The sequence below is a fragment of the Balaenoptera acutorostrata genome, chromosome 5, assembly GCF_949987535.1.
Source record: "Balaenoptera acutorostrata chromosome 5, mBalAcu1.1, whole genome shotgun sequence".
In the NCBI taxonomy this organism is placed as follows: Eukaryota; Metazoa; Chordata; class Mammalia; order Artiodactyla; family Balaenopteridae; genus Balaenoptera; species Balaenoptera acutorostrata.
The window spans coordinates 79,625,492-79,651,345 of NC_080068.1; the positions used below are offsets into that span (position 1 = coordinate 79,625,492).

Consider the following 25,854-nt stretch of genomic DNA (forward strand, 5'->3'; position numbering starts at 1 on the left):
CAAAATTCCTATCAGGGTCTGAATATCAGCTATGGTCAGCTTAGTCAGACCAGTGGCCTCCTATTTTGTTAATCTACTTACAAACATTTTTGAAGATCTTCCTTAGGTTTAAGAAATTTGTACCTTATATTTAGACACTGTATAACCCTTTTTACTTAATAATCACTGGCTGGATATCTTTGGCCAAGCCCGGAACCTCGATATTGCACACTCCAGGGTCTACTAAGGCTTCTATTTTAGCTTCAGATTTTATCTGTTCCTTTTTGCTTTTTGTTAGAACCATTTGGTGATGAGGGTGGTTCCCTTGCCCGTCGAGAAAGAGTGGCCCCTAACTTAGTTAACAAATCTCTTCCCATTAAAGGGATGGGACAGTCAAGCATAAACGGAAAGGAATGTAAAAAGAGCTGGCCATTGATCTCCTCAGTTGTAATACGATGGTTTCATAAACTGAGTGCTTCAAATAATGACTATAAATGAAAGGGCAGAATGGAGGTTGAGCAAATAGAAGATATTTGAGTCAACTAATTAAGCTAGATAGAAAACTGAAGCCATGCTTTCATTAAATGCCTGAAGACAGGCAGTTTTGATACTGACCAGGGTTCTTGGCCTTCCCCAATAAATAGAAATTGACCAGACGCCAGACAGGAAATTCAGGCAAGGCTCTATTGGGGCCCCTGCCGCAGCAGACGGGAGCAAGAACAAGTAACAGTTTCCCTTGCTTGCTGGCCCGAGGTGGGGTGGGGTGAGCTGGTTCCTTATATGGGGGTGAGGTTAGGGGTGTGTCCAGGGGGTCGCTGGAGGGGTGGCTTGGTGGTTTGCCCGCCCCTTTGTGGTGCTGTGTGCAGGGGGCATGCGCAGTACCCTGCTTTTGCTCCCGACACCCTGTTTTTGCTCCAGGCTCTTTAGAAGCGGCAGCTGGGCTTTTTTGGTCTTTTTGTGTCTTTTGTCCAGAATTTGCCCCAACTGCACATGCACGCAGTTATTTTTAGTCCCTTAGAGTTGTTTTGGTTTTTTTTGTTGCTTGAGGAGTCATTTGTCCAGATGCAAGCACTGCAGCACTGCCACAAAGGGTTCCAGGTCCCAGCCTGTCTCAGTTTCATAAATTTAAATTTGTTGTGACGGTTGCCGTTGTTAAGGAAACAAGGACAGCTTTCATCTTGCTTGTGATGGGTTCACTGTGTGCTAAGCGCTCACGTCTGTGTGTGGGATCCTGTCTCTGCCCCTTGTCTCTCCAGTCACACGCTGTGCACCATACCTGACGGTGCTGACCACTGCTTCCTTCAACTCTGGAGTTTGGCCAGAAAGTTAAAAGATCCCCAGATTTGGATTCAGGTTTAGGAATAAGTAGGGAAACCCACTCGAGCCATAAGCCCAAACCACTTTTACTTCAATATAGCTTATACAGGATGGTTCTGTTCTGAGATATTAGGCACTGGCCCAGGCAGTAATTGAGTAGTATTTTTATTCTCATTGAAATATTTCTCCTTGTATGAGTAGCTCTTTCAGGAAGCTAGAGAGGAAGACTTGGGACATGTCTGGGTCTTTCAGCCAAATACAATCAATGACATAAAAATACCACCCTTACTTTTATTTTTTAATTAATTTTATTTTATTTATTTTTGGCTGCGTTGGGTCTTCGTTGCTGTGCGTGGGCTTTCTCCAGTTGCGGCGAGTGGGGGCTACTCTTCGTTGCGGTGCGTGGGCTTCTCATTGCGGTGGCTTCTCTTGTTGCGGAGCACGGGCTCTAGGCACGCAGGCTTCAGTAGTTGTGGCACGAGGGCTCAGTAGTTGTGGTGCACGGGCTTAGTTGCCCCTTGGCATGTGGGATCTTCCCAGACAAGGGCTCGTACCTGTGTCCCCTACATTGGCAGGAGGATTCTTTTATTTATGGAATTTTTGAATTTTATTTTATTTTTTATACAGAAGGTTCTTATTAGTTGTCTATTTTATACGTATTAGTGTATATATGTCAATCCCAATCTCCCAATTCATCCCACCAGCACCACCCCTCCCCCTGCCACTTTTGGTTGGAATGGTGAATGGGATTGTTTCCTTAATTTCTCTTTTTGATCTTTCGTTGTTAGTATATAGGAATGCAAGAGATTTCTGTGCATTAATTTTGTGTCCTGCAACTTTTACCAAATTCATTGATTAGCTCTAGTAGTTTTCTGGTGGCATCTTTAGGATTCTCTATGTATAGGATCATGTCATCTGCAAACAGTGACAGTTTTACTTCTTCTTTTCCAGTTTGTATTCCTTTTATTTATTTTTCTTCTCTGATTGCAGTGGCTAGGACTTCCAAAACTATGTTGAATAAGAGTGGCGAGAGTGGACATCCTTGTCTTTTGAATAAGACCAAAGTTAGGCACCAAACTATGTGCAGGTAACAAAAGGTAATGAAAAAGAATCCTAATTCGACCACACAGGGACAGAACTCTCAAAAAAGCCATGGGGAGGTACATATCAAATGTAGAAAGTACACCAGCTGTGAAGCCTAGCTTGAGCTCTAAAGGATCTTGGGGAGGTTGGGGGTCAGAGGACTCCCCTTGAATGTGTAAAGCCATCTGTATTAGCTTCCTGTGGCTGTTGTAACCAGTTACCATAAACTTGGTGGCTTAAAACAACAGAAGCTTGTTCTCTCATAGATGTGGAGGCCAGAAGTCTAAATTCAGGGCGTCAGCAGAGCTGCACTCTCTCCAGAGCCTCTCCGGCTTCTGGTGGCTCTCTGGCTATTGGCATTCCTTGCCTTGTGGGTGTATCATTCCACTCTCTGCCTTCATATGGCCATCTTCATATCTTCATATGGCCTTCTTCTCCATGTCTTTGTTGTCTCTGTCAAATATTCCTCTGCCTTTCTCTTTTTTTTTTATTTTTTTTTATTTTTTATTTTTTTTTTTAAAGAAAGTCACTTTTTTTTTTTTAGAAATTCACGTTCTTTTATTTATTTATTTATTTACTTATGACTGTGTTGAGTCTTCGTTTCTGTGCGAGGGCTTTCTCTAGTTGTGGCAAGTGGGGACCACTCTTCATCGCGGTGCGCGGGCCTCTCATCATCGCGGCCTCTCTTGTTGCGGAGCACAGGCTCCAGACGCGCAGGCTCAGTAATTGTGGCTCACGGGCCCAGTTGCTTCGTGGCATGTGGGATCTTCCCAGACCAGGGCTCGAACCCGTGTCCCCTGCATTGGCAGGCAGATTCTCAACCACTGCGCCACCAGGGAAGCCCTGCCTTTCTCTTTTTTATAATTAATTTTTTATGCTTAAAAATTATAATTATTATTTTTAACTGAAATGTAGTTGATGTATTGCATAATGATTTGACATTTGAATACATTATGGAATGATCACCACGATATGTTTAGTAACCATCTGTCCCCATACAGAGTTATTGCAATATTTTTTTTTTTCTACACACACACACTATATTTTATTTTTACAAGAGATAAATAGACTGACACCAAGCATTGTACATGGACAGAGTTATTGCAATATTATTGACCATATTCCTCATGCTGTATGTTACATCCCTGTAACTTATTTATTATATAACTGGTGATTTGTACCTCTTTTTTTTTTTTTTTTTTAAATTAGGAAGCTTTTTTTTTTTTTTTAATGTTATCGATTAACTTTTTTTTTTTTTTAAAGTTTAATTTTTATTTATTTATTTATTTATGGCTGTGTTGGGTCTTCGTTTCTGTGCGAGGGCTTTCTCTAGTTGTGGCAAGTGGGGGCCACTCTTCATCGCGGTGCGCAGGCCTCCCATTATCGCGGTCTCTCCTGTTGCGGAGCACAGGCTCCAGACGCGCAAGCTCAGTAATTGTGGCTCACGGGCCTAGTTGCTCCGTGGCATGTGGGATCTTCCCAGACCAGGGCTCGAACCCGTGTCCACTGCATTGGCAGGCAGATTCTCAACCACTGCGCCACCAGGGAAGCCCTGATTTGTACCTCTTAATCCCCTTCACCTATTGCTCCCACCCTCCATCCACCTCCCCACTGGCACACATTTATTCTCTGTATCTATGAATCTGTTTTCATTTTGTTTGTTTTGTTTTTTAGATTCCACATAAAAGTGAGATCATGTGGTTTTTGTCTTTGTCTGACTTATTCCACTTAGCATAATACCTTCTAGATCTATCCATGTTGTTGCAAATGGCAAGATTTCATTTTTTTTTTTAGTGGCTGAGTAATATTCCATTGTATATGTATACCACATCTTTATCTTTTGTCTATTGATGAACACTTAGGTTGCTTCCATATCTTGGTTATTGTAAATAATGCTCCCCCTTTCTCTTGTAAGGATAATTGTCATTGGATTTAGAGAACACCTAGATAATCCAGGATGATCTTCTCAAGATTCTTAACTTAACTATCTCTACAAATACCCTTTTTCTAAATTAGATAACATTCAGTTAGGAGATTAGGACATGGTTAGGAGGCAGACATATCTTTTTTGGGGAGAGAGTCACCATTCAGCCCATTACGTATCCATATTAAAAGTTATTTGATTAGAGATAGTATAATTGTTTGTAAATGTGTATATTTTCCTGGTTTCAGGTTGTGTGACTCCAAATAATGTAAACTTCATTTAATGAGTCTCTAGTAAAAAATGTTTAATGTCAGCCATGCCTAATTTAATACAGTCAATTAATGTTGATTTTTTTTTCCCCCTAGGATCTGTATCTGTATCAAGATGCTCTGAAGAATAGCAGCTACCCTTAGGATTGTTTACTGTTACAAAATGACTAAAACGAATTCTAGTATCTTCCATTTTGCCATCATCTTCATACTAATACTTGAGATCAGAACCCAGTTATCTAATGAAAGTGAATTTTTAGTTGACAGATCAAAAACAGGTCTTACCCATGTTCCCAAAGACCTATCCCTGAACACAACAATCTTAGATATATCACAAAACTACATTTCTGAACTTCGGACTTCTGACATCATATCACTATCAAAGCTGAAGATTTTGATAATTTCTCATAATAGAATCCAGTATCTTGACATGAGTGTTTTCAGATTTAACCAAGAACTGGAATACTTGGATTTGTCCCACAACAAGCTGGAGAAGATTTCTTGCCACCCTACTCTGAACCTCAAGCACTTAGACCTCTCATTTAATGCATTTGATGCTCTGCCCATATGCCAAGAGCTTGGCAACATGTCTCAACTAGAATTTCTGGGGTTGAGTGCCACACAGTTACAAAAATCCAGCATGCTGCCGATTGCTTATTTGCACATCAGTAAGGTTTTACTGGTCTTAGGAGACACTTATGGGGAAAAAGAAGACCCTGAGAGCCTTCGAGACCTTAATACCCAGAGTCTGCACATTGTTTTCCCCACAAGAAATGAATTCCATTTTATTTTGGATGTGTCAGTCAGCACCGCCGTAAGTCTGGAACTGTCTAATATCAAATGTGTGCTAGATGATAATGGGTGTTCTTCTTTCCAAAATGTTCTGTCAAAACTTCAAAAGAATTCAAGGTTATCAAATCTTACTTTAATCAACATTGAAACAACTTGGAATTCCTTCTTTATGATCCTCCAGTTGGTTTGGCATACAAACATCAAGTATTTCTCAATTTCAAATGTGAAACTACAAGGTCGCGTTGACTTCAGAGATTTTGATTATTCTGGTACTTCACTGAAGGCCTTGTCTATACACCAAGTTGTCAATGATGTGTTCAGCCTTCCACAAGGTTATATCTATAAAATCCTTTCAAATATGAACATCCAGCATCTCACAGTGTCTGCTGCACACATGGTCCACATGGTCTGCCCATCCCAAATTAGCCCACTTCTGTATTTGAATTTTTCCAACAATCTCTTAACAGACATGGTTTTTAAAAACTGTGCAAACTTGGCTAATTTGAAGACACTCAGTTTACAAATGAATCAGTTAAAAGAACTTGCAAATATAGTTCATATGACCAAGGAGATGAAGTCTCTACAACAATTGGATGTTAGCCAGAATTCCCTAAAGTATGATGAAAGTGAAGGAAATTGCCCTTGGACCAGAAGTTTATTAAGTTTAAATATGTCTTCAAATATACTTACTGACTCTGTTTTCAGATGTTTACCTCCCAGGGTCAAAGTTCTTGATCTCCACAATAACAGGATAAGGAGCATCCCTATAGATGTCACCAGTCTAGAAACTTTGCAAGAACTCAATGTTGCTTCCAATTCTTTAGCCCACCTTCCTGGATGTGGTACCTTTAGCAGCCTTTCCATACTGATCATTGACTATAATTCAATCTCCAACCCATCAGCTGATTTCTTCCAGAGCTGCCAGAAGATTAGGTCCCTAAAAGCAGGGAACAATCCATTCCAATGTACATGTGAGTTAAGAGACTTTATCCAAAGCATAGGCCAAGTATCAAGTGAAGTGGTAGAGGGTTGGCCTGATTCTTATAAGTGTGATTATCCAGAAAGCTATAAGGGAACCCCACTAAAGGACTTCCATGTATCTCAATTATCCTGCAACACAGCTCTGCTGATTGTCACCATTGGGGTCCCTGGGCTGGTATTGGCTGTTACTGTGACTGTCCTCTGTATCTACTTGGATCTGCCCTGGTATCTCAGGATGGTGTGTCAGTGGACCCAGACCCGGCTCAGGGCTAGGAATGTACCCTTAGAGGAACTCCAAAGAACTGTCCAGTTCCATGCTTTTATTTCATATAGTGGGCATGATTCTGCCTGGGTGAAGAATGAATTAATACCAAACCTAGAAAAAGAAGATATAAGAATTTGTCTCCATGAGAGAAACTTTGTTCCTGGCAAGAGCATCATGGAAAATATCATAAACTGCATTGAGAAAAGTTACAAGTCCATCTTTGTTTTGTCTCCCAACTTTGTCCAGAGTGAGTGGTGCCATTATGAACTCTACTTTGCCCACCACAGTCTCTTCCATGAAGGATCGAATAACTTAATCCTGATCTTGCTGGATCCCATTCCACAGTATTCCATTCCTAGCAGCTATCACAAGCTCAAAGCTCTCATGGCACAGAGAACTTATTTGGAATGGCCCAAGGAGAAGAGCAAACATGGACTTTTTTGGGCTAATCTAAGAGCATCCATTAATATTAAACTGATGGACAAAGCAAAAGAAATAAGTCACACACAAATCTAAAAATATTCCTCTGCTGCATTCGGAAAAAATGTTGCTGCTTTTGGAAGCTCCAACAATGACTTTGTTTTGCATCAATATGGATATAAACATGATTCTGAATTTAGGATGTAGATAAAAATGTGTATGTCCTTTCAGGCCCCAGTTCCCCATGTATATGTGGTAATAAATTTGATGAAATGTTATAATTTCTATTTAAACAGTTAATTTCTACCACATGAGGGATTTACCTATTTCTTTTTTTTTTTTTGTATTTTTGAATTTTATTTATTTTTTTATACAGCAGGTTCTTATTAGTTACCTATTTTTTTTTAACATCTTTATTGGAGCATAATTGCTTTACAGTGGTGTGTTAGTTTCTGCTTTATAACAAAGCAAATCAGCTATACATATACATATATCCCCATATCTCCTCCCTCTTACGTCTCCCTCCCACCCTCTCTATCCCACCCCTCTAGGTGGTCACAAAGCACCGAGCTGATCTCCCTGTGCTATGCAGCTGCTTCCCACTAGCTATCTATTTCACATTTGGTAGTATATGTAAGTCCATGCCACTCTCTCACTTCATCCCAGGTTACCCTTCCCCCTCCCCGTGTCCTCAAGTCCATTCTCTACGTCTACGTCTTTATTCCTGTCCTGCCCCTAGGTTCTTCAGAACCTTTTTTTTTCTTTTATAGATTCTGTATATATGTGTTAGCATATGGTATTTGTTTTTCTCTTTCTGACTTACTTCACTCTGTATGACAGTCTCTAGGTCCATCCACCTCACTACAAATAACTCACTTTCATTTCTTTTTATGGCTGAGTAATATTCCATTGTATATATGTGCCACATCTTCTTTATCCATTCATCTGTCGATGGACACTTAGGTTGCTTCCATGTCCTGGCTATTGTGAATAGAGCTGCAATGAACATTGTGGTACATGACTCCTTTTGAATTATGGTTTTCTCAGGGTATATGCCCAGTAGTGGGATTGCTGGGTCATATAGTAATTCTATTTTTAGTTTTTTAAGGAACCTCCATACTGTTCTCCATAGTGGCTGTATCAATTTACATTCCCACCAACAGTGCAAGAGGGTTCCCTTTTCTCCACACCCTCTCCAGCATTTATTGTTTGTAGATTTTCTGATGATATCCATTCTAACTGGTGTGAGGTGATCCCTCATGGTAGTTTTGATTTGCATTTCTCTAATGATTAGTGATATTGAGCAGCTTTTCATGTGCTTCTTGGCCATCTGTATGTCTTCTTCGGAGAAATGTCTATTTAGGTCTTCTTCCCATTTTCGGATTGGGTGGTTTGTTTTTTTTAATAGTGAGCTGCTTAAGCTGTTTATATATTTTGGAGACTAATCCTTTGTCCATTGATTCGTTTGCAAATATTTTCTCCCATTCTGAGGGTTGTCTTTTCCTCTTGTTTGTAGTTTCCTTTCCTTTGCAAAAGCTTTTAAGTTTCATTAGGTCCCATTTGTTTATTTTTGTTTTTATTTCCATTACTCTAGGAGGTGGATCAAAAAAGATCTTGCTGGGCTTCCCTGGTGGTGCAGTGGTTGGGAATCTGCCTGCCAATGTGGGGGACACGGGTTCGAGTCCTGGTCTGGGAGGATCCCACATGCCGTGGAGCGGCTGGGCCCGTGAGCCACAATTACTGAGCCTGCGCGTCTGGAGCCTGTGCTCTGTAACAGGAGAGGCCGCGATGGTGAGAGGCCCGCGCACTGCGATGAAGAGTGGCCCCCACTTGCCGCAACTGGAGAAAGCCCTTGCACAGAAACGAAGACCCAACACAGCCATAGATAAATAAATAAATAGATAAAATTAAAAAAAAAAAAGATCTTGCTGTGATTTATGTCAAAGAATGTTCTTCCTATGTTTTTCTCTAAGAGTTTTATAGTGTCCAGTCTTACATTTAGGTCTCTAATCCATTTTGAGTTTATTTTTGTGTATGGCATTAGTGAGTGTTCTGATTTCATTCTTTTACATGTAGCTGTCCAGTTTTCCCAGCACCACTTATTGAAGAGACTGTCTTTTCTCCATTATATATCCTTGCCTCCTTTGTCATAGATTAGTTGACCATAGGTGTGTGGGTTTATCTCTGGGCTTTCTATCCTGTTCAACTGATCTATATTTCTGTTTTTGTGCCAGTACCATATTGTCTTGATTACTGTAGCTTTGTAGTATAGTCTGAAGTCAGGGAGTCTGATTCCTCCAGCTCCGTTTTTTTCCCTCAAGACTGCTTTGGCTATTCGGGGTCTTTTGTGTCTCCATACAAATTTTAAGATTTTTTTTGTTCTAGTTCTGTAAAAAATGCCATTGGTAATTTGATAGGGATTGCATTGAATCTGTAGATTACTTTGGGTAGTATAGTCATTTTCACAACGTTGATTCTTCCAATCAAGAACATGCTATATCTCTCCATCTGTTTGTATCGTCTTTAATTTCTTTCATCAGTGTCTTATAGTTTTCTGAGTACAGGTGTTTTACCTCCCTAGGTAGGTTTATTCCTAGGTATTTTATTCTTTTTGTTGCAATGGTAAATGGGAGTGTTTCCTTAATTTCTGTTTCAGATTTTTCATCATTAGTTTATGGGACTATAAGAGATTTCTGTGCATTAATTTTGTATCCTGCAACTTTACCACATTCATTGATTAGCTCTTGTAGATTTCTGGTGGCATCTTTAGGATTCTCTACGTATAGTATCATGTCATCTGCAAACAGTGACAGTTTTACTTCTTCTTTTCCAATTTGTATTCCTTTTATTTCTTTTTCTTCTCTGATTGCCCTGGCTAGGACTTCCAAAACTATGCTGAATAAGAGTGGCGAGAGTGGACAGCCTTGTCTTGTTCTTCTGATCTTGGAGGAAATGCTTTCAGTTTTTCACCATTGAGAATGATGTTTGCTGTGGGTTTGTTGTATATGGCCTTTATTATGTTGAGGTAGGTTCCCTCTATGCCCACTTTCTGGAGAGTTTTTATCATAAATGGGTGTTGAATTTTGTTAGAAGCTTTTTCTTCATCTATTGAGATGATCATATGGTTTTTATTCTTCAATTTGTTAATATGGTTTTCACATTGATTGATTTGTGTATATTGAAGAATCCTTGCATCCCTGTGATAAATCCCACGTGATCATGGTGTATGATCCTTTTAATGTGTTGTTGGATTCTGTTTGCTAGTGTTTTGTTGTGGATTTTTGCATCTATATTCATCAGGATTCACCTATTTCTTTGGTAGGACTGAATTCATTGAAATTATCATGTAATCAAGAGAAGCACCTATTCAAACAACTTCAGTTGATAAATGTCCCTTTGTGCCAGGGTCAGTGTTAGAAAACTCCATGCACTTTATACTTGTAGCTGGGTTTCTAAAGCAGATTTCTAAAGCTATTGGTGTCCTCCTCATTTCCACTCAGCATTTGCCTCTGCATGTTGAAGGCTGTTTATTGCTAATACTGGAGACTCTTTGCCTGAAGTATTTTCTTCTTGGCCATGAGGAGCCACTTAGTCCACACAAAGGGCAATTCAGAAGTGCTGGAAGTTGTCCTTGGAAGCAGCCATCAACCAATGCCAGAAAGGAATTGGCAGATAAATACCACAACTTTCTCACCCATTTTGGGGGAGACAAATCTGGGGTATACTTTACATTCTCCCTGAATCCCCCAGTAGGATGGAATTCTGATTCTCTATGGTAGAAATGACTTTACTGGCTTCCTTTCTATTTTTATTTCATATCCTCATTCCTCCAAGGGTGTTTCCTGGGAACACCTTTGAAATAAACTACTTGCAGTAGAATACTTGTCTCGGGGTCCCAAACCAAGAATGTGTTACACTTCAGGCCAAATGGAAATTGAGCCTGGTTTTCTGTGGCTGGATATCTTGCTAAGATTCTAGTTGTCTGAACTAGCATGCAGGAGAGCCTTTGCTCTTTTGATCAGAGGGAGGAATATAGTCGATGTGTACTGCTTCTATATACAGCATCCCTGTCTTTGGGGAAACTATTAAAATAGGGCATGAGCAGATTGGAGCAGTGCAAGGAATGGGCTTTGTCATACTTTCTTCCCCAGCTTTATGATATCAGCTATTTTCCATACTCATCAGTCAGTCTCTAGAGACTCTTACTCTGGCAGCCAGTTCTAGGCAAGTGTAGCTCGGCAGCACCTTGTCATAGCTGCACCATCTACTTCTCACTTTATGCCCCATGATGTCACTAATACCACACTACAGGACGTTTGTAGAAGCCTGTTCAGCTATTCTGGTCTATGCACAAACCTGGAAGTACAAGAGATACCCTGGGAAGAGATCCTTGACTTCTAAAGGGATGGGAGTCATTAGATAAATATTCCTTTCTTTTTTATTCTTGGGTAAAAAAAATGAGGCATAGTCTAGACCATTCCTCAGAATCCCCCATGGGATTGAAACTTACTTGCCCACAGGAGTAACCAGCTCAATAACTCACTCTTGGCTTGGCTTTCCGTTCTTCCTTGTTTCATTCTTCTCAGTCTCCTCACTCTTGAGCCCTGAGATTACGTCTTCAGAACAAATGACCCACACACAAAGCTCTTGTCTGAGTCTTCACTTTTGGGAGGAGAAACCCACATAACACTTAACCTGTGCTAGTTGTTTCTTGCCCTAAAAAACTTACAATCAGAGGACATTACATGTATGCAGATAACTAAAATAAGAGGAGAGGGGGAATAAAAGGAAGGAAAAGGGAGAAAGATTTTTGAAGGGAATAAAAAAAATTACTAGCCAAAGATATCAGCACATATGGTTCTGAGCATACTATTCTTACTGCTAATTGCAAATAAGGATTTAAAGATTTTAGAAATTCCAGGTGAAGGCAGAGGAAATAGGATACAAACTCTTAGGTACCTGAAGTAGTGAAAATTGTGGGCTTTGGAGCCAGATAGACTCAGTTTTATTTATTTTTAAAAAATATTTATTTATTTGGCTGCGTTGGGTCTTAGTTGTGGCATGTGGGATCTTTAGTTGCAGCATGCAGGATATCTTAGTTGTAGCATGCAAACTCTTAGTTGCATCATGTGAGATCTAGTTCCCTGACCAGGGATCAAACCCAGGCTCCCTGCATTGGGAGCATGGAGTCTTAGCCACTGGACCACCAGGGAAGTCTCTAGACTCAGTTTTAAATCTTGACTCCATCTCTTACCAGAGGATGGCCTTGGGCAAGTTTCTTATTCTGACTGAACCAGATTCATCATCTGTCAAATGGGAATCATATATATGTTCTATGTCCTTTGTAGTGAGGATTAGCCAATATCTTATTTGCAATACTTTCTGCACTTAGGAAGAATGCAAGCTATAGTGATCACAACGATGATGATGATGACGGCACAGAATACTACTCTCTAACTTGGCTTGACTTGTTTCTGGATATTAAAAATAAGTAAAGAAAATTCCCCATTCACTGAGAGTGTAGACTGTTTAAAAATGTTGGGCTCTGAGAAAGGGAAGAATATGTCTTTGGACATGAAAAACCCCAAGTAATTATTTTTTCTTGAGAGGGCTGTATAGAATATGTGTACCGATCGGAGTCGTTTGAGAATTTCTGAGATGAAAGAAATTTTAGAGCTTATCCAACAAGCTAACAACACTCTCTCCAATATTTCCGACGGGCATGCATCCAGCACCTGACTTCATGTATATGTGAATGTAGACATGTTTGTATATGTTTAGGTGGGCAGTAGAACAGACTGTTTTTGTTGTTTTTCTTTACAGTTATTCATTGTATGATTTTGTCCCTACAATATATATAGAGATACATACATTTTTACTAAAGAACCTCAACATAATTGTGAAAAAAAATTTGTGTTAAGGACCCCCCAGTTTTACATTTACATAAACCTATTATAATTATCCATTTAAAAATTGACAATCACCCCCCTGTGGACAAATCCATTTGGAAATTTTCATCTTCCTTAGTGATCTCCAGCAGTGTCATCTGAACCTAAAGTCAAGTATAAATAAAACCTCAAAAAGTGTTGCTTTGAAAAAATTGATCTGTTCTCTGCAGTCTACATTAAAAAATGTCATGCTTGTTTTACCACTTCGTTTCAAGACAAGGCCTCTAATTAACCCCTTCCCACTCTCTTCCAGTCAGATTGCTGAAATTTTGGAGCCACCATTCCTATTTCTTCTTCTTATCACTTGGCCTTCCCACCCAGTTTGATGGGCGGCATGACTGATTCGAACCTTGAAGTAAAGCACCATCAAAGTGCTCTAAGATGATGTGGGAAACAGTATGGCAGTTCTGCAAAAATTTAAACGTAGAATTGCCATATGATCCAGCAATTCCACTTCTAGGTATCTACCCACAAGAACTGAAAGCAGGGACTTGCACAGATATTTGTACACGTCCATGTGCATAGAAACATTATTCTCAATAGTCAAAAGGTGAAAACAACCCAAATATCCATTGATGGATGAATGGATAAACAAAATGTGGTATATACATACAACAGAACATTATTCAGCCTTAAGAAGGGAAGGAAGGAAACTGTTATACATACTACAACGTGGAAGAACCTTGAACACATTATGCTAAATGAAATAAGCCAGTCACAAAAGGACAAATATTGTATGATTCCACTTATTTGAGGTACCTAGAGTAGGCAAATTTATAGGGACAGAAAGTAGAATAGTGGTTACCAGGGACTGAAGAGAGGGAGGAATGGGAGTTACTGCTTAATGGATATAGAGTTTCAGGGAGGGACGATGAAAAGGTTCTGGAGTGGGTGATGCTGATGGGTGAACAACTGTGTGAATGTACTTAATGCCACTGAACTGTATACTTAAAATGGTTAAAATGGTAAATTTTACATTATGTGTATTTTACTGCAATTCTTTAAAAAGTGATCTAAGATTGTATGAACTCATGCAACATGTAATGCCACCACTGTGCAGTAGAGGGCAAAGGAGCGTAAGCTTCACAGAAAAGCTTGATTCAATCACTCCTCCAGCCAATTCTAGTCCTGTCTATGATCATCCACACCTGCAGCTCTGACGGAGACGCTGCAAGCCTGAGGGTAAGAACTCTTAATTTTGTTCGCTGTAACACTCATGAAAACGAAATAAGGGCTGCATGGGTCTTTTCTAAAGAAAATGGGAGGAAAGTAGATTTGTTCAGATTTTCAGATTTTTCAGACTTATTCAGTAAATGGGAGGAAAGTAGCCCTGTTCAGATTTTCAGTATTTATTATTTTGCCTATACTAATCTAAATGTTAATGATTAGTGAGTGACCTTGGGCTTACTATTGATCACTATTGACCTGAGGAATTGTCTTGCAGGTGCTTGAGAGTTTGGGTTTCCTTTTGCTGGTTTCTGGAAATTTATGACACCTAGCAGAGTATAAATAGCTTCGGAGAGAGGCACATAAGGTGGGAAGAGAGGAAGAGGCCACAGTGGCAATTAGTCCTGGCAACGGAATTAGCCTCGGTAATCACACCCTAAACTCTTTCATTTCAGAGTTTGAAATGCCTTCCATTTGGGTTCCGAAGGAACAGATAGGTCTGGGTTCAAATTCATGCTCTACCGCTAATTCACTGGCTCACCTTGGACAAGTTACTTAACCTCTGAGTTTTAGCTCCTCCATTTGTAAAATGAGGATAAAAATATCCATCATGTTGTTGGGTTGTTGAGAGCATTGAACAAGATAATGATGTATGGAAAGCTTTTAGCTCTGTGCCAGGCAAACGGGAAACGCTCATAAAATGTCAGTCTTTCTTACTCTTATGTTGTAAAGATTATTCAACATTCGATGGGTTTTTAACCCCTTCTCCATTTTTTTTTTGCATCATTGGGTAAAGAGAAATTAGATGTTTAAGTATTCTTTGGCAAGCCACCAATAATCATTTCATGGTGTCTTTTGACTTGGACTTTTAAATCATAAACTATTAAAGAAAGTCATTCTGTTTTTCACCTGCTTTCAGCACCCAGTAACAGTAGCATGACTATGATAGTAACATATTTATTGACTGCATCTTTCATCAAAAGTTTGTCCTACTTTTAAAAATGTTTAAATGAAATGCCATAATTTATATGCATTGCCTGAGAGGACCTTTTTATCTTATTATATTAAGAGAAGTTCAGAAAGAGTTAGTTCCTCTCACTTCTTTAGAATAAGTTTCACATGAGGTTGTGGTATTGGGCAGAGAGAAGAGGTGGGTAAAACATGAAAGCTATGACATCTCAACTCAGGGGATTCCAGATAAAGCAACTGGGTTGCTTTAGCTCCTAGACATAGCATTTTTCAAGGGCCATAGCTCCTAGACATAGGAGCAACTTACAGTAAGTTGCTATGAACTGAAGTACTCTGTGAGATAATAATGTTAAAAACACTTCATCTTCTTAATGACTATAACTGCCAATGTCCTAGCAAGCCATACTGGAACCTGAGACAAGAGGAAAAATCAATAATACTAACCCTGTCTTTATGAAAAAATTTGATATTTTGTTCATTATGGATTTTATATTAATTTTAAAATATTTTATTAAAATATTATTTATCTTGATTACTGAGTTTCTTGGTGCTTCTTAAAATTTGTGCCTGAAATCACCCTAGTCTTGGCCCTAATAACTGCTTCCATTTGTGATATGCTAGGTGTGATACCAAGTGGTTTATATACATTATCTCTTTTATGCCTTAGTGATCAATTCCTATCACTAAACTCATTCTCTGATTATCATGCACTGCATTATAACAGGAATTCATAACTCCAGTTAATTCATCCGATACATATTTTTGAGAGCATATTATGTACCGCATTGTGCTAAGGAATACAATATTGAGATCATTTACTCATATATACATTAATGTATTTACTGAGCACATGCCATGTACCAGGCACTATTCTCTGTGCTGGAAATACAGAGATGAGCAAGATTGTCGGACCCCTTCTCTCATGGGTGTGAGCGGTGGGGAAGTAATCAACAAACAAATAAATGAACAAAAGTTTCAGATAGTGGTAAGTGCTCTATTTTGTAGAGATATAAAATAAGATGAAGGGAACGAACACCAAGTTAATCTAAACGGCTTTTTTTCCCATTTAAAAAAAAATTATTTATTTTGTTTATTTATTTTTGGCTCATCGGGTCTTCGTTGCTGCACGCAGGCTTTCTCTAGTTGCGGTGAGCAGGGGCTACTCTTTGTTGCGGTGCACGGGCTTCTCATTGCGGTGACTTCTCTTATTGCAGAGCACGGGCTCTAGGCCTGTGGGCTTCAGTAGTTGTGGCTCATGGGCTCTAGAGTGCAGGTTCAGTAGTTGTGGCGTACAGGATAAGTTGCTCCGCGGCATGTGGGATCTTCCTGGACCAGGGTTTGAACCCGTGTCCCCTGCATTGGCAGGCGGATTCTTAACCACTGCACCACCAGGGAAGCCCAAAATGGCCTCTTTAGATTAGGTGGTCAAATCAGGTTCCTTAGAGGAGATAAACTTTAAGCCAAGACCTAAATGATAAGAAAGATCCAGCCAAGGATGAGAGAAGAGCATCCCAAGCTGAGGGAAAAACTAGGGTAAAGGCCCTGAGGTTGGGGCAAGCATGATGTGGCCAAGGAACAAAGAAAGGGGCAGTATGATTCGAGTGCAGAGGGTCAGGAGAAGAGTTAAATGAAACGAGATCCCAGGAGGAAGCAAGACCAGCTCCTGGGAGACATTATAATCCAGTATTGGGAGTTTGGATTTCATTCTAAATGCAATAGTACGTTAGGTAGGACATAGGCAGGGTGCTGTAACAAGTGACCCCAAAATACAGTGGCTTCGACAAGACAGTGCTCAACATAATGGCTCAATCCATGTCAATCCTTGTAAGTAACTGACCTAAATCCTAAGTTGGGTGGCACTTGCAGACTTATTCACTGGATTCCTTGAACTGTGTATAAGGAAACGTTAAAGACTCAGTATGACGTAGTGAGCTATAATTTCATTATGATTAATGTATTATAGTGTATTTTGAAAACAGATTTATCTTGACTCACCCTAGAGAGACAAGATAGCAGAGTGGCTAAGAGCCCAGGCTCTGCACTCACCATGGGTTAAGTTGTGACTGTGAGGCAGTTACAGGGCCTCTCTGAGAGCCACCTTCTCTACCTGTAAAGGATGAACAGTGATAGCACCTACCTTACAAGGTGGTGGTTGTAGGAATCAATCTACAGAAAGTAAGTGAATGGTAGTTGTTATCCAAAAAGATATCAGGTGGCCACTGCCTCATTTGCATGAGAGTCAATATGGCGTGGAGATGCTACCAGACATGCTGAATAAATGTGTAGATTTATCAAACAGAACAATTACTCAGGTCATCTTAAATGTGGGTATGCATTAAAATTATGGTATTGGCAACTAATTTATTTTGCTGGATTCCTAAAATCTGGAAAATAACCATGGACATAAAGTTATATCACAGAGACTCTTTTTTTGTGTTGGTATTTGTTCTTATTTTGATCATTGGATGGTATATTAAATGTTACAGAAAAAGGAGATGACCAAGAAAGGGCTGCGTGGGATGGACTGGAGGAAATAAACATGGAGGGACTATCTCAGCGGAAAAGTGAAAGGCCAGTTCTGGGCTCGCCCCTCCTCAGCCCCACCCCCAGCCAGTGCCTTTCATGGTCCTCTTCCACTGAGGGCACAATAGACAAGGAATATCAAAAATCAACATTCTCTCTTCACACTCACGTCACAGGATGCTTGACATGACATTTCTCTTTCCCTTTTCCTATTTTCTATGAAACGATTTTATAAAGTATTTTCATTTGTAAGTTATCTTAGGAAATATCAACATGTTTTCTAGAATTTCTTCATTTCAACAAGAACAACCACAACAATAAAACCAGACAGGTTCTAGAGAAAGAAAAATCCAGATGAGAGCGAGTAATATTCCAGGTATCCTTTTGTGTTAGCTCTGCCAGTTTTTCTCCCCACCATCCCTGCATGGGTGCATACACACACACACAACACACACACAACACACACACACACACACACACACACACACGCACACAACTTCTCAGAACAACAGGACAGCATGAACAGTACAGAGAAGTCTCACTACACCATGAGTTTGCCTCTTGTTCCTCCTGTTTGTCTATGGGAGTGACCAGTCTGAGGGAGACTGAGGGTCAATGCGTATTAAACACATGCAAGTAGAAGCAGGAAAACTCTCACCACTGCTAGTTACCTTCCCTTGTGTTTTCAGAGTGCCTGTTGAGGGAGGACGTAAAGTTGAAGAATTTACTGATTTAACAGTAGAATCTAACCACTTCTCACCACCTCCCTCTCTGCCTTCTTTCTTGCATGAATTATTCCATAGTGTCCCCGGGATCTTCCCTGCCAGGCTTATGCCCTTCCAGTCATTTCCAACAGACAAGCAGAGGACTCTTTAAGATGTACATCAGAATCTACGACTCCTCTACTCTACATCCTGTACTGGTTTCTTATTTTAGTCAGAGGAAAATCCCCAATCCTTACAAGGTCTGACGTCTTCAATCCACCTCCCCCAATTCCACAAGTCATTCCCTGCATTTTCCAAACATGTCCCCCCAATCAGGTCTCTGAACTTGTACCTGCTCTCTCTCTCCAGAATACTCTATCCCCAGACAACAAGTGGCTTACTTCCTCACTCCCTTTAGATCTTTGCATGAAGGTCATGTGAGGCCTTTTTAGACCATCCTTTACAAAATATCTCTCCCCAGTCACCCTCAGGTCCCCTCATTTAGTTATTTTCTTTCTAGCCCTGATCATCACCTAACAGATAAATTTATTATTTTGTGTATAGTCTCTCCTTTCTTACCCCTTACTAGAATATAAGCTGCGTCAGAAGAGAAATTCTATCTGTTCTATTCACTGTTATATCCTCAGTGGCTAGAAAAAGTGCCTGGCAGAGTAGGTACTCAATAAATATCTTGAATAATAATATGAAATTCTTAGTTCTCCAACCACCTCTGTTCCGTGTCTAAACAAACACTTGAAGCCTGATTCTTCTCTCAAAATCCTCAGAATTCTGCATCCATGAGTTTCTTCATCTATAAAATGTGGGTAATAGTACTTCTCTCCCAGAGTTTTGTGATGGATAAGTGAGATAATATATGTGAAGGGTTTAGTATATCTCTTAGCACATCAAAAAGCTACAAGAAATGGAAATTGTTTCTATCATTATCACCATTTATCTAGCATTTATCATCATTATCTAGCATTTATCACCATTATCACCATTATCTAGCATTTATCATCATTTAGCAGTGATCCAGATTGCTTTTGCCACCAACCTAAAGACATATGGAGGCACAAGGACAGGAACCATTCTGTTTATTTCCGTGTTTTGGACCTTCTATACACATGGGTAAGTGTTATTGAAAGTCAGATATTCACTCAAGAGACTCTCTCTGTTCACAAATACAAAGTTGAAGAACAACTTCATGGCATTAATTCAGGGGCCCACAGCATTCAGTGATGAAGAATTATTTTCACTGAGAACTTATGTCCACACAAAAACCTGTACACAGGTATTTATAGCAGCTTTATTCATATTTGCTAAAACTTGGAAGCCACCAAGATGTCCTTCAGTAGGTGAATGGATAAACTGGGGTACATCCAGACAATGAAATATTATTCAGCGCTAAAAAGAAATGAACGATCAAGCCATGCAAAGACATGGAAGAAACCTAAGTGCATATTACTAAGAGAAAGAAGCCAATCTGAAAAAGGAACATACTGTATGATTCCAACTGTATGTCATTCTAGAAAAGGCAAAACTATGGAGACAATAAAAAGACCAGTGGTTGCCAGCGGCTGTGGGGTGGGCGGAGATGAATTGGCATAGAGGATTTTTAGGGAAATGAAAATACTCTGTATGATACCATAATGATGGATACACGTCATTATGTATCCATAATGTATCCAAACCCTTAGAATGTACAACACCAAGAGTGAACAATAGCTTAAACTATGGACTTTGCATGATTATGAGGAGTCAATGTAGGTCCATCAATTGTAACAAATGCACCACTCCAGTGGGTGTGTTGATAATGGGGGAGGCTGTGCATGTGTGGAGGCAGGAGGGATATGGAAAATCTCTGTACCTTCCCTTCAATTTTGCTGTGAATCTTAAACTGCTCTAAAAAAATCTTAATTTTTAAAAATTTCTTTTAATTTTCTTAAAGCTTTCAGGCTATCAAAAGGGGATGTGGCAGGGGGGTGTTGAATATGACCTAGCAACACAGTCCCTAATTTGAACTGGGTGGGAGGAACTTCTGCCAACTATTATATATCTATCTCCCTTCTGGGAATCCTGACTTGCCTCAGTGATGGGGGTGTGACACAGTAACTGGCTTGGAAATCTATGAGCCAAGCTCTGAGATCAAATCAAAGACTCAATAAATGGGTTGGAACCCTATTCCAAATTCTTGGTGAATATAGTCAGATGTTGGCATTAAAAAAAAAAATCCTACAGGGTTTAACAAATCACATAACCACTTAACATTATATGTTGTCTTTCTAGGAGTTGAACTCATCTTCCTCATTCATATGAGGTGATGTGTGAAAAAACCCATCTGAGGTGAACCAGTGATAAAATCCTCAGAATTACAATGAAACATATCAGAAGCATTTACGTATTTTGTAGTATTGTTACGTCAGTGCATAGTGGGGCTTCAAAGCTGCCAGAAGAAACAGAATTGACTACCAACTGCTCCAACATGTCTTTAAGAAAGGTTCCTGAAGACTTGACCCCAACCACAACCATACTGGATTTGTCCTACAACCTCCTTTTTCAACTCCAGCGTTCAGATTTTCATTCCTTCTCTAAACTGAAAGTTTTGATTCTATGCCGTAACAGAATCCAAGAGCTGGATATCAAGACCTTTGAATTCAACAAGGAGTTAAGATATTTAGATGTGTCTTACAACAGACTGAAGAGTGTAACTTGGTTCTCACTGGCAGGTCTCAGACATTTAGATCTGTCCTTCAATGACTTTGACACCGTGCCTATCTGTGAGGAGACTGGCAACATGTCACACCTGGAAATCCTAGGTTTGAGTGGGGCAAAAATACAAAAATCAGATTTCCAGAAAATTGCTCATTTGCATCTAAATACTGTCTTCTTAGGATTGAGAACTCTTTCTCATTATGAAGAAGGTAGCCTGCCCATCTTAAACACAACAAAACTTCACATTGTTTTACCAATGAACACAAATTTCTGGGTTCTTTTGCGTGATGGAATGAAGACTTCAAAAATATTAGAAATTACGAATATAGATGGCAAAAACCAATTTGCAAGTTATGAAACTCAGCAAAATCTTATTTTAGAGAATGCCAAGACATCCATTCTGTTACTTAATAAAGTTGATTTACTCTGGGATGATCTTCTGCTTATCTTCCAATTTGTTTGGCATACATCAGTAGAATACTTCCAGATTCAACATGTGACTTTTGGAGGTAAGGTTTATCTTGACCATAATTCATTTGACTACTCAAATACTGTAATGAGAACTATAAAATTGGAGAATGTACATTTCAGAATTTTTAATATCCCACAGGAGAGAGTCTACTTGCTTTTTACCAAAATGGATATAGAAAACCTGACAATATCAGATGCACAAATGCCTCACATGCTGTTCCCTATATATCCTACAAGATTCCAATATTTAAATTTTGCTAACAATATCTTAACAGATGACGTGTTTAAAAATTCTATCCAACTGCCTCATTTGAAAACTCTCATTTTGAAGGACAATAAATTGGAGACACTTTCCTTAGTGAGTTGCTTTGCTGGCAACACATCCTTGAGGCACTTAGATCTGAGCGAAAATCTGTTACAACATGAAAATGATGAAAATTGCTTGTGGCCAGAAACCTTGATCACCATGAACTTGTCATCCAACAAATTTGCTGATTCTGTTTTCAGGTGCTTGCCCAGAAATATTCAAATACTTGACTTGAATAATAACAAAATTCAAACTGTCCCTAAAGACATTATTCACCTGACATCCTTGCGAGAGTTAAATCTTGCATTTAATTTTCTAACTGATCTTCCTGGGTGCAGTCATTTCAGAAGACTCTCAGTTCTGAACATTGAAATGAACTTAATTCTCAGCCCATCTCTGGATTTTTTCCAGAGCTGCCAGGAAGTTAAGACTCTAAATGTAGGAAGAAATCCATTCCGGTGTACCTGTGAATTAAGAAATGTCATTCAGCTTGAAAAATACTCAGAGGGCATGATGGTTGGATGGTCAGATTCATACATCTGTGAATACCCTTTGAATCTAAAGGGGACTCAGTTAAAAGATGTTCATCTTCCTGAAATATCTTGCAACACACCTTTGTTGATTGTCACCATTGTGGTTATCATGCTAGTTCTGGGGATGGCTGTGGCCTTCTGCTGCCTCCACTTCGATCTGCCCTGGTATCTCAGGATGCTAGGTCAATGGACACAGACATGGCACAGGTTTAGGAAGACAACCCAAGAACAGCTCAAGAGAAATATCCAATTCCATGTGTTTATTTCATACAGTGAACATGATTCTGCCTGGGTGAAGTATGAATTGATTCCCAATGTAGAGAAAGAAGATGGTTCTGTCTTGATTTGCCTTCATGAGGGAAACTCTGACCCTGGCAAGAGCATTACTGAAGATACCATAAACTGCATTGAGAAAAGTTACAAGTCCATCTTTGTTTTGTCTCCCAACTTTGTCCAGACGGAGTGGTGCCATTATGAACTCTACTTTGCCCACCACGATCTCTTCCATGAAAGTTCTGATTACATAATTCTTATCTTACTGGAACCCATTCCGCTCTACTGTATTCCTACCAGGTATCCTAAGCTGAAAACTCTCATGGAAAAGAAAGCATACTTGGAATGGCCCAAGGATAGGCGTAAGTGTGGCCTTTTTTGGGCAAACCTTCGAGCTGCTATTCGTGTTAATTTATTAGAAACCAGAGAGATGTGTGAACTGCAGACATTCACAGAACTGAATGAAGAGTCTCGAGGTCCTGCAATCTCTCTGATAAGAACAGACTGCCTCTAGAGTCCCACCCACCCCTAGGGAAATTGGGACCTGAATATACTGTTAGGATATAAATTGATACAACCTTTATGATGGCAATTTGGCAATATCTATTAAAATGAAAAACTATCATTCCTTCATGTCAGTTCCTTGAAGGAGCTCTAAGAATGTATCCTAGAGAAATGCAATTTGCAAAGGTTTATGTAAAAAAGGTATTCATCCTGGCATTGTTTGTAATCATGAAAAATTAAAAACAGCTCAAATGTCCACAAAATAAGGATTGATCTAACAAATTATAGTACATTAATGCAACAGAATATTACACAGCCATTAAAAAAATGAGGTAGCTCTATATTTTCTGGTATGGAGAAAGTTATATTTTGGTTTATACATTGAAATAGGAGTCTAAAGGAATCTATACCTGTACATTGGTGTAGTAACAGTGCTTAGGGTCTGGGAGTTTGGATTACAGGGAGCATTTGGTTTCCATGTTGTATATTTCTGTAATTTTGGAGTTGCTTAGAATGAATCTATACTTCTTTCGCAAGCAGAGAAAACAATAAAGATAATGTTAAAAGCCTACACATCCTACTCATTTTGTTTGATCTTCCCTTCTAGCCTCACAGTTCATTGGAGGAAAACAAGCTCTCTTGAATTTTGCAAAATTATATTTCAAAAACAAACATCAAGAAGAAACACGTTCTTTCCCTGATTAGGAAAATTTCTGTGGCTCACCCACATGATAAAGGAAGGAAATGCCTTTAAGATCTGACACCGATCGCCTCTCGCACCCTTGCATCCTATCATTGAACCCTATCAAATTATTGGCCCTTTCCCAGAACACACATCTCCTTTCATGCCCCCAGACTCTAGAACTTGGCATCACGTCTGCCTGTGATACCTTTCCTGACTTAGTTCACTTAGGAAATCTTACATATCCTTCAGGCACAATCCAAATGTCGACTCTTCTTTGAAACTTTCCTCATTTCTTCCCCTAAGCATGATGTTCCTCTATTCTCTGTAACACTTGGGACATATTTTCCTCACCAAACTGATTCTATATCTTTAAAAAAATCCCTTTCTTACTCTTCTATGAGCTCCTCAAAGGTGAGGACAGACTTCCCTCTGCCCTTGTAACAGCGGCAGTTTGCTCAGTCCATGGTTCAGAAAAGATGCTCAATGAATGTTTATGGAATGGACGTTGGGTTAGCTAGAGGAACTTAGTAGGGACTCAGCTGTCTTCAGGATAGAGAGTGGAATTTGAAGGCAAATTCTGAGAAGCTGAAGAGGAAGAGCAGGAATAGGTGAAAGGAAGAGAAGACTGAGAACCCAGAATTGACGGATTCCTGAGTACAGCTTGAATCAGGTGAATTTGCCAATATTTGGTTGTTCTTGACTTACAAAGACATCGATTTCAGCTCGTTCAAGCTAATAAAACCAATCTCCTAAGCAGGCTAAAATTGGGCTCTGCATCTACTGTGTTTCCTTATAGTTTGTGGTTGTATGAATTCCTCACACTAGTAGTCATTAAAAAAAGTGGACTCAAGAAGGTCAGCCTGAGAGTGTAGGGAGAAGGCTGGTGTCAATCTAGAAGTGGGTTGTACTTCCATTTGGCCGACGGCCAGTCTACTCTGAGGAGCTACAGTTCAGCAGCCCTGAGGCTGAGTGTCTCTCTTCTTCCTTCCTGGTGAGCCTTGGTCTGTCTGGTAGAAGGGGAAACCTGAGGAAACCACAGTGGAGAGATGGCAGAGGATTAGGAGAACACCTCTCCTCCCAGGGTCCCAGCAGCTGGGCTGCTGATATTAGTGTGATTCACGGCTTCGGAAAGAGTCAGACAGACACTGTATGAAGACTTTGTCGATCTTGCATAAATTAGTGTGAGACTCTTACCTTTACAAATTAATTAACTTGGAACAAACAAAGAGGATAACATCAGCCCTAAAGTTGTCAGGATTGGGTTATTCATGGCAGTTATTCCTGTCCCCAGTTTAGTAATACAGTTTTTTAAATAGACATTTTATTATAATTTAAAAAAATAACACATTAGGCTTAGTTCTCAGCAACTTCTGATTTTAGCAGCTGGACAACCCCTAAATCTTCCCCACAATTATTTGAGATCTGGTTTCTGTCTGCAGTCTTTACCTACTCACCAGGGCATCCTGCATTTGCAACCTGATTCACATTCCTAAAACAACGTTCTTGTTCTATCAGTAACTCACGACCGGAGGCAGCTTCTCAGATTAGCCACCCTTTGTCCACAAGCCAGAACGTGTTCTTTGTATAAAGGATGAAGAATAATTGGGATCCTGGTTTCCCCTGGAGGTTGTGAGGACAGCTTCATCACTGGTACTCTGCTGGGGAAACTTCCCATGGTCCCTTAGCTCCGTTTTTCACCTGTGTGAAGCTGGTACTGATCTCAGCCCTCCATTATCATTATTCTATTTATTTTGCTTATTCCGTCTTCCCCCACTAGAATGCAAACTCCTTTAGAGCAGAGATTTTGTCTATCTTGCTCACAGATGTTGCTTCTACCTCTGCCCAGGACAGTGCCTGGCACATAGCTACTCTCCAAGGATTTTCCAAAGGAAATATAGTTTGTCTGTAGACACTTTGCTGATTGGCCGCCTCTGCTCTTCTCAGGTCCAGCAGGGCAGCCAAGGCCACCACTTCAGTGTCAGCCCTTGTTGTACATCAGGCACATAGATTTACTTGGCAGGGAGACTC

The 25,854-nt window shown here is 39.8% G+C and overlaps 2 protein-coding genes across 15 annotated transcripts in view; both read left to right on the forward strand.

Annotated features, from left to right (window-relative positions):
• Positions 1 to 7,290, forward strand: part of TLR1 (toll like receptor 1) — a 46,263-nt gene extending 38,973 nt beyond the window's left edge. For 9 of the 14 annotated variants that reach the window (XM_057547112.1, XM_057547115.1, XM_007178824.2 and 6 more), the window contains one exon: positions 4,669 to 7,290. In XM_057547112.1, coding sequence (XP_057403095.1) covers positions 4,736 to 7,126 — 2,391 coding nt within the window. In that variant the 5' untranslated portion in view covers positions 4,669 to 4,735 and the 3' untranslated portion in view covers positions 7,127 to 7,290. Of the gene's footprint in view, positions 1 to 2,286; positions 2,394 to 4,668 lie in introns of all 14 variants that reach the window. The other 5 variants (XM_057547108.1, XM_057547104.1, XM_057547111.1 and 2 more) reach the window with 2 other exon arrangements.
• TLR10 (toll like receptor 10) overlaps positions 1 to 23,151 on the forward strand; it is a 52,723-nt gene extending 29,572 nt beyond the window's left edge. The window contains exon 2 of the mRNA XM_057547101.1: positions 20,628 to 23,151. Within this exon, the coding sequence (XP_057403084.1) occupies positions 20,716 to 23,151 (2,436 nt within the window). The 5' untranslated portion in view covers positions 20,628 to 20,715. The remainder of the gene's footprint in view (positions 1 to 20,627) is intronic.
• The last annotated feature ends 2,703 nt before the right edge of the window (positions 23,152 to 25,854 follow it).